The sequence below is a fragment of the Phocoena sinus genome, chromosome 20 (assembly GCF_008692025.1).
Source record: "Phocoena sinus isolate mPhoSin1 chromosome 20, mPhoSin1.pri, whole genome shotgun sequence".
Taxonomy (NCBI): Eukaryota; Metazoa; Chordata; class Mammalia; order Artiodactyla; family Phocoenidae; genus Phocoena; species Phocoena sinus.
This window is the reverse complement of record NC_045782.1, coordinates 40438934-40454653: the sequence shown is the minus strand read 5'-3', so window position 1 is coordinate 40454653 and position 15720 is coordinate 40438934. Positions and strand designations below refer to the sequence as shown.

At 52.4% G+C, this 15720-nt stretch overlaps 1 protein-coding gene across 1 annotated transcript; it reads left to right on the top strand.

Moving 5' to 3' along the window:
- The first annotated feature begins 1440 nt into the window (after positions 1-1440).
- Positions 1441-14468, top strand: DUSP3 (dual specificity phosphatase 3). Its single transcript, XM_032616802.1, has 3 exons — positions 1441-1607; positions 4533-4759; positions 10510-14468. Exons 1-3 carry the CDS (start codon positions 1483-1485, stop codon positions 10713-10715), a joined length of 558 nt encoding a protein of 185 aa, XP_032472693.1. The 5' UTR covers positions 1441-1482; the 3' UTR covers positions 10716-14468.
- The last annotated feature ends 1252 nt before the right edge of the window (positions 14469-15720 follow it).

Here is a 15720-nt window from a genome sequence, read left to right as displayed (position 1 = left end):
CCATGATGGGTTGTCAGTTACCCAGTTATGACATCAGGGACAGGTCCCCTGGAAGAAGGAGGAGCCCCAGAGCATGCCTGGCCGTCCCCGGGCTTCTCTTTTGAGAGCTAACCCAGTCAAGATGAGGGCAGAGGCTCAGAAGCTTTCCCAGCTGTCTGGAATGCAGGTGCCACCAACAGCAGCAGGAAAAGTTGTGGTGTCTGGGAGGGGTGGGAAGGCACGGGGTGGGATGGGGAGACATCCAGCCTTGGTTACACACCTTGGGCTCTAAGTTTAGTCTCCACTGCAATGGTTTCCCTGAAGGTGTGAGACTACAGCTGTTTGCAGAAGTAAAAGACCTTAATGATAATTCGATCCGATTTCATTTTGCAGATGAGGAAACTGAAGTCCAGAGCAACAGCCAAACTTCTGTAGAACAAGTTAGTGGCAGAACTGGGCTCAGGATGTGGGTTTCCTGAATTCCCAGGACCACAGGTGCTTTTTGGAGAGGTGGCAGCTGCCATTTTCATGGCAGTGGAGGAGAACAGAGACGGTCTTTTGCTGGCAGCTGGACCTCAGTAAATGATGAGTTGCTGACATCGTGTGGCTCATAGTGGGCTGGCAGCTGCTCCAGGAAGGGCTGCAAAGGAGCGGGATTCACGTCCACACTAGCACAGGGTGTAGCACCTAGTGGGTGCGCTACACGTTTGCTGATCAAGAGAGGGAGAACGCCTATCCAGTGCTCGCTTTCCTGGCATGTTAATCTTTCAAACAACCCTAGGAGTTAGGTGCTGTTATTACCCTCATTTTTTTCAGTAAACGGGCTCAGAGAGGTTAAGTCATTGCCCAGGGCCAGAATGCCATGCTTGCTTGCATAGAGCCCAAGCTTTAAGCACGATGCCAACTCTCACTGAAGGCTGGAAGAAATGTGCCTCCGAGTTGGGCTTCTCAAACTTTAAACCTTCGTAGGGATCCCCAGCAGGGCGTATAAAAGGCACATTCTCACTCAGCAGGTCTGAGCTGGGGCGGAGATTCTGCATTTCTGACCAGCTCCCGGGTGATGCCAACGTTGCTGGTCCGCAGCAGGCAGAGCTCACAAACGGAACCCGGGTGTCCCTGTAATCCTGAGAAAATTCAGCGACACTAGGGTGTACCCCGGTCAAGAGAAACTTTTATTGCGCCCTGCATTTAGTCCAGTGAAGTTACTGCACTTCCATGCCTTAACGGGGGGTGGGAAGAGGACCCCCCCCAAAACTCCGGAGTAGCGGCATCTCAGCCCCCTAACTCAGGCCCAGAGGTCTGCCCCCGCGTCCGCCCGGCGGCGCGCATACTTCCCGGGAGCGGAGCGCGCCTGGCCGCCGGCGCTCCGCCGCTTCCCGTGCCCGGCGGGCCCGCCTCCGGGGCGGGACGGGGCGGGTCCCGGCTCCGGAGCGCCCGCCCAGCTGACCCGGCCGCCTTCCCTTAGCTTGCTGCTCCCCGGGCGTGCAGGGCCCGGCCGCCGCCATGTCGGGCCCGTTTGAGCTCTCGGTGCAGGATCTCAACGACCTGCTGTCGGACGGCAGCGGCTGCTACAGCCTCCCGAGCCAGCCCTGCAACGAGGTCACCCCCAGGATCTACGTGGGCAACGCGTGAGTCGCCGCTCCCGGGCCCCGAGACACCCCAACGGCCCCTCCCCGGGGTGCCCCGCCCACCCGAGGGCTGGGGGTGGGGGCGTCAGCGGGCGCGGGGCGGGGGGAGCCAGGGCGGGGTCGTTCCTCCGGAAGCCGAGGCGGGGGCTGGGCGGGGGCTGGGCGGGGGCTGGAGTCACCGCCCACCCTCGCGCTTAGGGCGGAGGGGCTGAACCCCTCCCCGCCCCGCCCCCCTCTGTTCTTCCCTTCGCTGGCTGGCGGAGACCCGGGCGCAGCTCGGGCAGCCCGGTGTCAGGCCCGAAGCCACAACCCTCTAGGGGCTCGGCCTTGGGCCGTGTCGGGGCTACCAGGTTCACTTAACAGGTGGCCCTCTGTCCCCCGGCCGGTCTCCGGCCCGCTCGTCATGTGACAGCTGCCTGGTTCTGCAGTGAGGTCACCGCGGAATGTCTGCCTTCGCTGCCATGGCAACGGGATGACGTCACAATTCGGGCGTGGAACTTTCCCGGCCGGGCAGGCCCAGATGTGGGAATTGAAATATCGCAAACTAGGGGTCCAGAGACGTGGGCCCGGGCTTCCTCGCTCCTCCCCCTGCCTTCCAGTTAGGGTTTGATTTATCTAGAATTCTAGAACGATCCAATGATAACGCCCCCCTAAGGACCTGAACCATCACTTAGAAAAGGCTGCCGACCTTCTCACCACTAGGAAATGCATTTATTATTTATCACTGAGGAGTTCTTACCAAATTGATTTTCTCATAGTCAAACTACCAGTAAGAATTTCTCAGCAGCAGAAAACCAGTGTTAACCATTCAGAGAGTTGCTGAAATACCAGCCAAAAGCAAAAAAAAAAATAGATTCCCGTGCCTGTGCAGCCGTGGGAGGGTGCAGGCTGGATTTTCTGAGACCCAGTTGCCAAGGCCCTAAGCTCCATGGGCCCAGGGACTGCATGTTCAATCCGGTTCTCTCCTTTTACACAGGAAGAAATGATGGCCCAGGGCACTTTAGGGATTGTGAAGATAGGGTCAATGTCTTGTTCATGTCTGTATCCCAGGTCCTGGCATAGGACCTGATGCTTAGTCTGCCAAGGACTGCCACAGAAATGGGGGCCATCACGGAGCTAGGGCATCTGGAAGGCAGGCTGGGCCTCGTGGGGGCTTGTCTCATCCATCCATCACTCATTCACCACTTGGAGCATCACTATGTGACAGATGTTGATATTGATGACAATGATAATGGTAAAGTTGTTGAATGTTGACTTAGAGAAGGAAGATGAATGGTAGTGACTCTTCAAAGTTAGTTATTTTAGTGCCTTTTTAATGAGCCACTGCTTTACAATTGTGTGCAGTATCGTGATAGCTAAAACAGGGTCCTAGAATCTCAGCCAAAGGCCTCAGTAATTGCCAAGTTCTGAGAATAAGCCCCTCTCCAGCCACCCAAGCAGCAAGTGGCCTTGGCCTTCTTGGAAACCTGCTCTCTCGGGCGGCTTGGCACATTGGGCTGTCACCACTTCCCAAGTGAAAGCTAAGGTTGTGAACAAGTAAATCTGCCCTCAAGTAAATCTGCCCTTGACATAGCCAGGGGTGTGGGGGGCGCTCAGCAGGGAGAATGAACTGAGGACCGATCCCCCCTGCCCCCACGCAGTTGGGAGCGCCTTAAGAAAATCAGGGCTCCTGATCAGGGCTCACAGGGCAGAGAGGAGCCTGGATGAGCCACATTTTCTGCCTCTTGAGATTTGCAGTTGATATGGGCACGAGAGGCAGGGTGAGGAGGAAGACAGCAGGGCTGGCGTGAGGAGAAAGGAGGCCTTCTCCCAGCACTGCTGCGCGGCAGCCCATGTGAGCATATGCACATCCTTCCGCTGTCATGTCGGGCCAGAGCTGAAGCTCTGTCCTTCCTCCCCGGGCTGCTGTGACAGGCAAACAAGATCACGCAGGAGAAGGCGTTCTGTAAAGTATAAACTGCTGTTTGAATTGGGACGTTGTTGTGAGATGAAATAAAGGAGCCCTTTGACTATTCAGATCGAATGTTTTGTAACCCCCCGAGTTCTGTTGAGGCCACTTGTTCCCCAAGTGCTTACTCACCCAAGAGAGCTTCAGAGACGTGGCTAGTGGACTATGGCAGAAAGGATCCCCCTGGGGGATGGGAGGGGGCTGCTGCACTTTAGAATCCAAGGGAGAAGGCTGCCTGGGATGTGCTGATTTCATTCTTTACTGATTCACCACATATTCAGCACCGACTGTGTGCCAGGTTCCATAGCACATGCTGGGCATACAGACACGAAGTAGGCACGGTTCCTCCCTCAAGCAGCTCACAGCCTGGACATCTGAACAAATAAGCACAATCAAGCATTAGGATAGTGGCAGTGACCACGGTGTCGGGTTCTGTCTATAGAACAGCTCATTTGACACTCAAAACAACTCCAGGGGTAGGTACTGTTATCACCCCCATTTTACAGATGGGGAAACTGAGGCACAGAAAGGTTTAGTGGCTTGTTCAAGGTTGTCTGGCTGATAAGTGGCAGGGCTGGAATCAGACCCGGGCAGTCTGGCTCCAGAGCCCATTTTAGCCCCGTGGTGATACCACCACCACAGTATAGGGAGCACAATGCTGAATGGACGGGAGATCAGGAGATACCGCCAAGGGTGGTGAGAAATGAGAGGGTGCATTTCCATGAAGATGGTGGAGAAGGGCATTCCAGGCAGAGGGAACAGCATGGGCATGAAAGTGCCCAGGCTATTTGGGGCAGGTAATTAGATCTGGCTGGAGTGAGGGCAGAGGGTCATAAGCTGGGGCTGGAGAAGTAGTCGGGGGCCAGAGCATGGAGGGTCCTTGCTGGGCCAAGAGGCTTGGGATCTTCTCCATCTTTCTCCCCCGAGGGCTGCCAGGTGGTCAGTTGATCACCCCCCTGCTGCTGTCTCCTGTCCAGGTCTGTGGCTCAAGACATCCCCAAGCTGCAGAAACTGGGCATCACCCATGTCCTGAATGCGGCCGAGGGCAGGTCTTTCATGCACGTCAATACCAGTGCCAACTTCTACAAGGACTCTGGCATCACCTACCTGGGCATCAAGGCCAATGACACACAGGAGTTCAACCTCAGCGCCTACTTTGAAAAGGCGGCAGACTTCATCGACCAGGCCCTGGCTCAGAAGAACGGTAAGGAACCTGCCACCCAGGAAACTGTGGGAGGCACCTTTGACTGGACTTTCTCTAGAAAACAGGCCCACGACAGGCCTCTTCTTGGAAAACCTGTTGTTTCCCGTGTCTTGTGCTGAATTACTGAGAGCTTCGGGTCTCTCTCTGCTCAGCTGGCTGCCCGTCAAGTGGCTTCACATGACACAAGATGTACGAACCCATCACACAGTGGCAGCCCCGGGCTCCTTGTGTTGGATCTGACTTTGGCTGAGAGTCAGTTGCCGGCCCCTCCCCCCACTCAGATAGCTGCAATAATGAAGATCTATTGTTTTCTGTGATAAGAAATCCTGAGGCCAAGGGGCTCCAGGGCTTGCTGACTCAGCAGCTCTGTGGTGGCTTCAGGACTCTTCTGCCACCCTTAGTGTTGGGGACTCCCCTGATGGTCCCAAGATGGCTACGGCCGATCTGGTTACCACCTCTCGACAGGACAAAGTGCAGCAAAAATGAGGCAGCCATCTCTTCCTCATGTTTCTCTCTTTTCTTAAGAGCAAGTGAAACATCCCCTAGAAACCCCCCAGTGGAGCCCCCCTCACATCTCACTGGCTACAGTTGGGTCACATGAATACCTGGCAAGGGGAGGGGGGCCAGTCATGATCGGTCAGGCCCAAAGTCAGCAAACTTTGGCCCAGTTTTTAAATGCTTCCTGCAACTCCCCAATATAAGGTAAGACGGAAGCAGGACTGTTGAGGTGCTGGCAGTCGGGCGAGGCGTGCCAGAGAGAAATCCTAGAAGGCCAGAGGGTAGACAGCCGCTGAGCAGGCTGGGCCGCTTGCCCTTTCTGCTTTTAGCTTGTTTCTCTCAGCAACTGCCTTTACCTTCCTGCCGCTTCCTCCAGCCTCTTCCTTCCTCCCCACCGCAAACCTTCCCAGGCGGAGTGACCCCCACTGAGGCGTCACCAGCCCTGTTCTCCTGATTCTAGCCTGTCTCTGCTACCCTGATGCTTCTTGTCCCAGCAGCCTCCCCGCTGGAATGATTTCCAGGGAACAGAGTTTACTAGCCGCTGGTTAGCACACGTTTGGGGCCCAGAAGGGAAGATTTATTGCCTGGGGAATCTGCAGAGTTTATCATCAGGTCCTTCGTGGTCCTCCAGTGCCTTGTACACCTTACCCACCTCCTCTGCGGCTGTCCTGAGCTCCTGTATAGACGAGAGCGAGGGGCCCAGTTAAGGGGATGGATTTCGCTCTTCCTGTGTGTTGACTGGTCATCCATTCAGGGAACTTAGAGCCCTCTGATGGTTTCCTCTTTCCAGACAACTAGGAACATACCCTGACTTTGTGTGACCTCCTGCCTTAGCCCGCGTGGGTTGGGTCATTAGTCTGGAAGGCTCTCTCTGCCTCTTCCTGCCCTGTCCTCTGGCAGACTCCACCTCGTGCTTGAGTACTGGGCATAGTGTCCTCTCTTCCATGAAGCCTGCCCTCAGGCTGGGTCTGCTGTGTCCCTTGTCTGGTCTCCCTAGCACCTGATGTAGATCAGACACACAGCAGGTACACTGGATTACTGAACCAGTGACAAAAAGGAATTCCAAGGGTTCTAATGCCCAGTGTAAATGCTTCCAGAATTGACTGGCCAAGTGAGTCAACAGAAATGTGCTGGCCCCCAACACTGTGCTGGACTCGGGGGAGCTGGGGTCCCATCACTTTGGAGAGGGGAGAGGAGGGGAGTGGCCAGGGGCACTCAGAGAAGGAAGCAGTCACTTCCATCTGGGAAGATCGAGGGAGGCTTCGTGGAGGAGGTGGCATCTGGGCGGGGCCTGGAACGATGGGCTTTGAACCCTCCCCTTCCGCACTGGCTCTATGAGCCCTGGGCATGCTGAGTCTGTTCCTGGTTCCAGGTGGTGAGGCAGCTGCTCTGCAGAGGGTCCCGTTGCCAGGGCGGGGGCAGGGAAAGCCCCACTCTGAATACTTTGGGTCCACTGGCCAGAGAGTGGAGGACTCCCCATTCCTGCTCATCAGCATTGGGAAGATAGGGTTGTGTTTTGGGGATAGGGTAATGGGAACGGAAGACACTCTGTTTGATTCTGGGCCAGCAGATTTTCTTCAGAATAATGCCCGTGTAGAGGTGTTGGTGGGTATTCATTCACTCAGCTGGTCGGCAAATATTTATTGAGCACCTAGTATATGCTGGATATTGTAGGGCATCTAAAATCAGTACCCCACTGTCCTAACCCTTAAGGAACTCACACTCTGGCAGAGGAGGGTCGGTCTTTGTGTGGCCGACGTTAACACAGAGCCAGGCTGCTGTAGAAGAGGATGTACCAGGTGCCAGCAGAGAACTCGTACTGTGTTGGCTAATATTTATTTATTGAATGTTCCCATCTGCCAGGCACTAGCCTAAGTCTTTCTTTTTTAAATTGATTTATTTGGCTGCGTTGGGTCTTCAATTGCTACGCACGGGCTTTCTCTAGTTGTGGCGAGGGGGGGCTACTCTTCGTTGCGGTGCACAAGCTTCTCATTGTGGTGGCTTCTCGTTGTGGAGCATGGGCTCTAGGTGCGCAGGCTTCAGTAGCTGTGGCACACGGGCTCAGTAGTTGTGGCTCGCGGGCTCTAGAGCGCAGGCTCAGTAGTTGTGCTGCACGGGCTTAGTTGCTCCACAGCATGTGGGATCTTCCCGGACCAGGGATCGAACCTGTGTCCCCTGCATTGGCAGGCGGATTCTTAACCACTGCGCTCCCAGGTAAGTCCCTAGCCTAAGGGTTTTATGTGTCACTTCCTTTAATCTTCCAACCACCTTGTGCCATGAGTACTATTGGCACAGACAAGGAAACTGAGGCACAGTGGGCTTAGGTGGGTCATAGAGTAATAACCAGTGTATTGGCCAGGGTTCTCCAGAAAAACAGAGCCAGTAGAATATAGCTATTATTTATTTCAGAGAATTGGCTCACGTAATCATAGGGGCTGGCAAATCTGAAATCTGTCAGGCAGACCGGCAGCTGGAAACTCGGGCAGGACTTCTGGGGGTAGAATTCCTTCTCCAGGAAGCCTCAGTTTTTTGCTCTTAAGATCTTTAACTGATTGGATGAGGCCCACCCACCTCATCAAGGGTGATCTCCTTTATTTAAAGTCAACTGATGGGAGATATTCATTACATCTACAAAATCTCTTCGAGACTAGTGTTTCACCAAGCAACTGGGCATCATAGACAAGCCAAGTTGACAAGTTTAACCATCACAACCAGCAAGTTAAAATTTAAACCCAGATTCACATGACTTCAAAGATTTGGGTTCTAAGTCCCGATGCTGACAAAGGAAATACTTGAGCTGGGGTCTTAAGGTATGAGCAGGAGTTTGCCAAGTAGCCAAGAGGGAGAGGATGTTCCAGGTAGATGGAAAAACACGTGCAAAGGCACAGAGGTGAGTAAAAGCCTGGAAAGGTGTCGGGGCCGTGGGCGGTTGGCCTGGTAAGTCACACCTTGGGGACTAGACTACCCGGCTAATGGTGGCAGGTCACGTTTATATTTTAGAAAGCTCCCTCCAGCTGGAGTGTGGGTTGGTGGTGGTGAAGATAGAGCGAGAACTCAGTTTGGGGGTGAGGGGGCAGAGGTGGGAGGTGACAAGGACCTGAACTGAACACTCTGTGTGAGGAGGGGGTGGAGATAAGAAAAGCCGAGGCTTGTAGCTCAGGCTACAAGAACCTTGTTGACAATGCCTCTGACCTCTCCTGACCATCCCTTCCTTCCTTCACCCAACGCTGGGGATGCAGCAGGGAGCAAAACAGATGGACATCCCTGCCCTCGTGGAGCTTATGTTTTGGGGGAAGATGACAGCAAACAAGTGAAAAAGATATGTGGCCCGTCAGGGGGTGGGGGGACCAAAGCAGGGAGAAGGGGATGAAGGAGTATGGGTAGCGGGTTTGTGTTGCCAGCCGGCTGGAGAGAGGGAGGAGGGGATTACGTCAGTGGCGGGGGGAGGGGCAGATTTAGTAGAGCCTCGTGGGACGTTTGGGGGACCACGAGAGGGTGTTTTTGTTTGTGTGGGTTTTTTTTGCGGTACGCGGGCCTCTCCCGTTGCGGAGCACAGGCTCCGGACGCGCAGGCTCAGCGGCCATGGCTCACGGGCCCAGCCGCTCCGCGGCACGTGGGATCTTCCCGGACCGGGGCACGAACCCGCGTCCCCTGCATCGGCAGGCGGACTCTCAACCACTGCGCCACCAGGGAAGCCCTGTTTGTTTTGATTTCTTGTGTTTTTATTTGACACGCACGTACCTTTTATTTTTAAAATGGCTTTGTTGTGGCATAACTGACGTTCAGTAAACTACACATAGTTGAGTTTGGTAAGTTTTGACATATGTATACATCTGTGAAGCCATGACCACAACCAAGATCATGAGCTTATCCGTCACCCCGCAGATTTCCCTCATGTCCCTTTTGACCTCTCCCTTCCGCCCCTCTCTTCCCTCTGTTCCTAAGCAACCACCGATCTGCTTTCTATCACTAGACATTAGTGTACATCTTGTAGACTTTCATATAAATGAAGTTGCACGGTATGTCCTCATTTTTGGTCTGGCCTCTTTCACTCAGCATCATTACTTTGAGTTTCCTCCGCGCTGTTGCACGTATCAGGAATGCCCTTTTAACGCCGAGTAGCCTTCTGTTGGATGGACATACCACAGTTTGTTTATCCATTTACCTGTTGATGGACATTTGGGTGGTTGTCATCTTTTGCTTTTGCTTGAAATAGAAGATTCACATAGAGAAGTACCCATATCACAGTGTATCAGTGCGCTGCACACACCCATGTACCAGCCCCCAGATCAAGAAACAAAGCATGACCAGCACCCCAGAAACCCCCGACGTATTCCTTTCCAGTGTCACATCTCCCGCCTCGCATACCAGTATCCAGACTTCTAACAGCATAGTTCAGTGTTGCTGGCTCTTTCTCGTCGTTGTTAAAGTTTTGTTTTTGTTCTTGGCCACACTTTGTGGCACGCGGGATCTTAGTTCCCCTGCAGTGCAGCGCGGAGTCCTAACCACTGGACCACCAGGGGAGTCCCCTGGCTCTTCTACCCTATGGGATCGTACGCATCCTGTTTGTGTGTTTCTTCCATGCTGTACCTGGGAAGCTGGAGATTGCTTATCCTTAGTGTTTATCTACTCTGCCATCGACGGGCCTTTGGGAGTTTCCAGCTTGGGGCTGGAACAGTGCTGCCTGCAGTCTTTTAGCAGACGTGTGCGTGCATTCCTGCCGGCCATGGGTCTGGGATGGAACTGCCAGGCCCTGGGGAACGCGTGTGTTCAGCTTGAGGAGATCCTGCCACACGGCTTTCCGAAGCTGTGTGCCCGTTTACACCCCGTCCCCGAGCCACAGGTCAAAGTCCTAGCTGCTCCACATTCTCACTAATGCTGTGTGTTTCGTATTTATCTTTTTCATCTTAGCCATTCTGGTGGGCACACAATGGCCTCGCATTATAATTTTCATTTATATTTCCTGGAAGGGTTTTTTTTTTTTTTTTGCGGTGCGTGGGCCTCTCACCGCTGTGGCCTCTCCCGTTGCGGAGCACAGGCTCCGGACACGCAGGCTCAGCGGCCACGGCTCACGGGCCCAGCCGCTCCGCGGCATGTGGAATCTTCCCGGACCGGGGCATGAACCCGTGTCCCCTGCATCGGCAGGCGGACTCTCAACCACTGCGCCACCAGGGAAGCCCCCTGGAAGGGTTTTGACTGGAGTCGAGGTGTGACGGGACGGCCCCAGCTCACTGTGTCCCCATCTTTCACAGGCCGAGTGCTCGTCCACTGCCGTGAGGGTTACAGCCGCTCCCCGACTCTCGTCATCGCGTATCTCATGATGCGTCAGAAGATGGATGTCAAGTCTGCCCTGAGCATCGTCAGGCAGAACCGTGAGATCGGCCCCAACGATGGTTTCCTGGCCCAGCTCTGCCAGCTCAATGATAGACTAGTCAAGGAGGGGAAATTGAAGCTCTAGGGTGCCCTCACTGCCTCTTCTCTAGAGGTCGGATGGAGGGAGGCACCCTGGTTGTGGTGTCCCAAGCTGCCATGTTTAGGAAACACAGTGTACCCTGCTCCCAGCATCACCAGGCACTTGCCCACAAGTCTGTCCCAACACAGCCCTGGGCCACTTTCCCCCTGGGGAGCATATAAAGAAGCTTGCTGAGGAGGGCATTCCTGCTCCCTGGTGCCTACAATTTATGATGTCCTCACCCTGAGGAGGGGGCACAGAGGGGGCGCAGGCCTGTGACGGGCGTGCTTCTCCTGGATGGCCCAGGGCAAGGGGTGTGTGGAGGTGTAAGGCCTGAGATGCTCACAGGGACCCCTCCCCGCCTCCCCACCCTTCACCCCTGGGCCCTCTCCTGAGTGGGGACCCCAGCCCTGTAAAGGAACTATGCAAACACGGGCCCCTCTCCCCCCACCGTGTCTGTCTCCCCTGTCCCCTCACAGCTGTCCACACCCTGCTCGTAGGCAGAGGCACGTCGTGAGGTCTGAAGTTGGCTCAGGGTCAGTTGTCTGTGGGTGGAAATTCCCATGAAGAGACTGCATTTTAATGATTTCCTTAGGATTAAAGATACCGAAACAAAGAAGCCTTTGAGTGGGCAAATACATGTCCCTGGAGGGCTCTCCTAAATTAATTGTTTAAAAAATGTGACTCCTTGGAAGGCTTGAGTTCAGAATCCACCTCTTCGGGGTACCCGGCTCTCAGAGGTCACTTGGTCGGTTAGAAGAGCGATGCCTTGGGCAGGGTTTTATTTTTCTTTTTTAGAAAACAGGGTGTTGAAGTCCAGCCTATTTAAAAACCCCACCATTTGGAGAATTACAAGGGTTTTGTCCTGAATTATAGTGTTGGCGAGCCCAAGCCACTCGTGCTCACTGCTTTTTGTCTCGGTTACTATTCCAAGAACAGGAGGAGGAAGTTGGCCAATTATAGCACGTGCGTGCACGTGCGCGCGTGTGCGTATCTGTGTGTGTGTGTGTGTGTGTGTGTGAGAAAGAGAGAGAGAGAGAGAGAGAGAGAGCAACACAGCCAGTGGCTGGACAAGCAAGGGGATGAACGGACCCAGGCTCACATCCTGCCCGCTCACAGGTAGTTCTCCCAGCTCTCTCTACCGCCAGAAAAGGTCCAGGAGCCTTGGCAGCAAAAGATGACTCAACCGGGCAGAAAGGAAACATGGCGGAACGTCCAAATGCAGCCTTTACTGGTGGTAGAGAAAACAAAAAGAAACAGCCTCTGTCAGGACTTTTTTAGGATGACGTCGGAACGCACAAGCACTCACACACGTGTGCACACGCGCACATTTGTCAGAATATAGGAGTTTTGTTTTGAACACAGCCTTCTTAGCACTTGACATGATTGCCGTCAGGGCAAGCGATGCAGTGCTGCCATCTTCAGGTTCCCTAACGGCAGAGAGGTGGTCCTCAGCTCTGCCCCCAGCGCTTAGCACATAGATGTCTGATAAAAGTTTGTGGAATTAAACTTTTTTTTTTTTTTTTTGCGGTACGCGGGCCTCTCACTGTTGTGGCCTCTCCCGTTGGGGAGCACAGGCTCCGACATGCAGGCTCAGCGGCCATGGCTCACGGGCCCAGCCGCTCCGCGGCATGTGGGATTTTCCCGGACCGGGGCACGAACCCGTGTCCCCTGCATCGGCAGGCGGACTCTCAACCACTGCGCTACCAGGGAAGCCCTAAACTTTTTTTTTTTTTTGAGCACCAAATATATGCAGGGTGTTGTTCTGGGGGGTGTATCAAACTCCCAGAAGCCTGACTTGGTGGTAGGATCACTTGCAAGGATCTGCAAAGGAGTCTTACCTGAAAGGAAATATCAGGGACTTTTGTTGAATATTTAAAATTCAGTTTTAAGTTTCAATTCAGGCAGCGTCATTACTGTATGGAGGTGGGGAATGTGCCTTTTCCAGAGTTGACCAGAAGCTTCCAGCTAGGTTGAGGAGAAGCAGGTGTGCCTTGGGCCTCACACCCAGGTGTAATGGTCTCTGTCTTGGCAGAAGCAGCACCTCCGCAGCCTGGATGTCCCCTTTGCTTTGTGACCTCAGCAGCCCCGAACAAACTAGAATCTGTCTTCTTTTTCAGCTACGAGGCTGCCCCAATAGACCCACCTAAGTGAAACGACCACGCTGTCCACCACGTCCCTCACAGTGCCCAGATAACTCTCACACTTAATCTATCTTCATCCTCACCATAACCTATTAACTTGGTAGGACTTATTCATGTATTGTTAGCTTTCAGGAAAGGAACTGGGGTTCAGAGTGAGTAGGGGTGTAGTGCTCAGGGCTGCCCAGCTCTAAGGCAGAGCTGAGGCGAGATTTCAGGTTGGCTGCTCTCTGAAGCTGAATTCTTTCTCTCATACTACACTCCTCCTCAAGAAATGAGCCCCTGGGCATGTCCGTGACCCAGCCCGTGTGCACAAGAGCCAGTTAGCTTTGTGGCCAGAGGACAGCTGTTCAAGCTGTGGTGTTGGGGGCGGCGGGACTCTGCTCCAGGACAAGGAAGGAAAAGGTGTGGGTCCCCAACTGGGTTAGAATGTGTGGCTCTTCTTCTAGGAAACATGTAGCATCCCTAAGTCAGAGCTTTCTGCTCCACTTCCGGAAGAGGCCCAGGAAGCTGGGGCGGGGGTCCGCCTCCCACACCCAGGCAGTGGTCCCTGCACAGGACGGCCACAGCTACTTAGGCCGGCTGACCAGGATCTCTTGAAGGACTCTTTGTTAGGGGTATGTTGGAGAAAAGGCCATGGGGAGAATTAATGCCTTCACTTTGGGGCTACTTTTTTGCTGATAACTTGGGTTTTCTTGATAGTTTTTAGTCCCAGAAACGCCGCATTTACTTCACGAGATGTAGCTCCTCAAAATCAAATTCTATTGTTTGAGCCAACACATGCCCAGCTGTGAGTGGAAAGCTGTTTCTGGATAGCTTTCTACCCCTGGGTAGTGATGGGATAGGAACTCAGGACGCCTCTACCCCCTCCTCTGACCTGATCTCTTTCTTTGACTAGCAAACCCCCATCTAGGCCAGATGAGAGCACGAGACAGTTTTCTTCTAGATTCTAGAGCAGTACACCTTCCGCAGGCTGGTCTGTTTCCCTGCCACTCTGAGTGAGCTGGAGAGCAGAAATCACCATCTGTCAAGCAAGGGGACTCAATTTGAAGACCTCTAAGGTCCCTTTTGGCTCTGACACCGTGGGGTTCTTTAAGAATCCGCATTGATACTGACCGCCATCTGGAAATTATAGGGTGTGTAACAATATGATGACCAGCAGGTGGCGTTGTGTTCCACCTGTGGTGATGGATGCTTGGAAAAGGAATGTTGGTGCCTTTTGTGTCACAAGTTAATGATAAGATGCTAATGTTTTAATCGAAATAAGCACTGATCTTAAAATGTGAACATATTAGCTTTTATCGCAGGAAATTTTCTGTCATAAAACCTGCACAGAAATCACTGAAGAGCCAACAACGATGGTCCTTCCAAGTCAAGATTTTATCCTGATTGGAAAGAGAGGCCATCTCCGGTTGGGAGAGCAGATTGTTTGGAAGCTTTACTTACCTCCTGTCAGCTTTTAGGGTAATTTGATTGTGAAAGTGTGAATTTTCTGGACAGAAAAGGAGAAGGTATTAAATTGGTTTTAAAAAAAGTAAGTTTAATGTCTGTTCTATCACAAATCAGTGTTAAAACACTAAAACTGTAACCAAAATAAATGTCTTACATTACAAAGAAATGGTCTTTTTGTCCTTCTTATCATAGTTGATTTTCTTTTATACTTAGCTTTTGTTTGCTTTTTCTAACGTTTTAAAGTAATCATCTAAAAATTAGCCCTCCTGATTAGTTACAGGTTCCATGATGATTACATTCATTCAGTAAATATTTATTGAACATCTCTCCAGTACCAGAAATTTCCTGTGTTAGGAATAATCCTTAAAAATAATTTAATTAAAAAAAATTTCAGCTTTATTGTGGTGTAATTGACTGGAATATTCTTTTTTTTAAATTAATTAGTTTATTTATTTTTGGCTGTGTTGGGTCTTCGTTGCTGCGCGCTGGCTTTCTCTAGTTGCGATGAGCGGGGGCTACTCTTCGTTGCAACGCGAGGGCTTCTCACTGCAGTGGTTTCTCTTGTTGGGGAGCACAGGCTCTAAGCAAGCGGGCTTCAGTAGTTATGGCATATGGACTCAGTAGTTGTAGCACATGGACTCAGTAGTTGTGGTGCACGGGCTTAGTTGCACCACGGCATGTGGGATCTTCCCGGACCAGGGCTCGAACCCACGTCCCCTGCATTGGCAGGCAGATTCTTAACCATGGCGCTACCAGGGAAGTCCTGACTGGAATATTCTTGATTAGAGTAGCCCACTGCAAATCAGGGAGGTAAGATTTATGTTCTGAAAGCAGGGGACAGGGGTGACAGTCTCAAGGTGGCCTCACATGAAGATGACTGGGTGGCATTTTAGGATTTGAGTCATCCTGCAAGCAGGCAGTCCCCAACATCCCCTCCCTCCAGATGTCTTATAAATTCCTCCCGTAGCCGTAAGCTCCTTTATGATAAGCATTGCCTTTTTTCCCCCTGAATAAAAAACTTAGAGAAAATTGGGTGCCTTTTCTCCAGACAGAAAGAGCCTGGGCAGAAAAAGAGCCTCTCTGGTCTCCAGCTCCCCATCTGCAGCAGGAGGCAATTAGACTAGCTCAGCATTTGTCAAGCTTCTTTGGCAACATAATCTTTACATTTTCACACAAAATCTTAAGGCAGGGCACTGATATATAAAACTGGTAACATGTTTTTTTAAGTGTAAGTTACACTTAAAAAACATTTTAATTAAAAAGGCAATACTGTATATGTACACAGTAATAAATTCAAACAATACAAAAGGCTTAGAACAAAAAGTGAGTCTCCTACCCCAAACCTTCAATGCCTCTACCCCAGAGGAAGCCACTACTAAGTATGTCCCTCTAGAAAAGTGCCGTTCATGTGTAAGTGC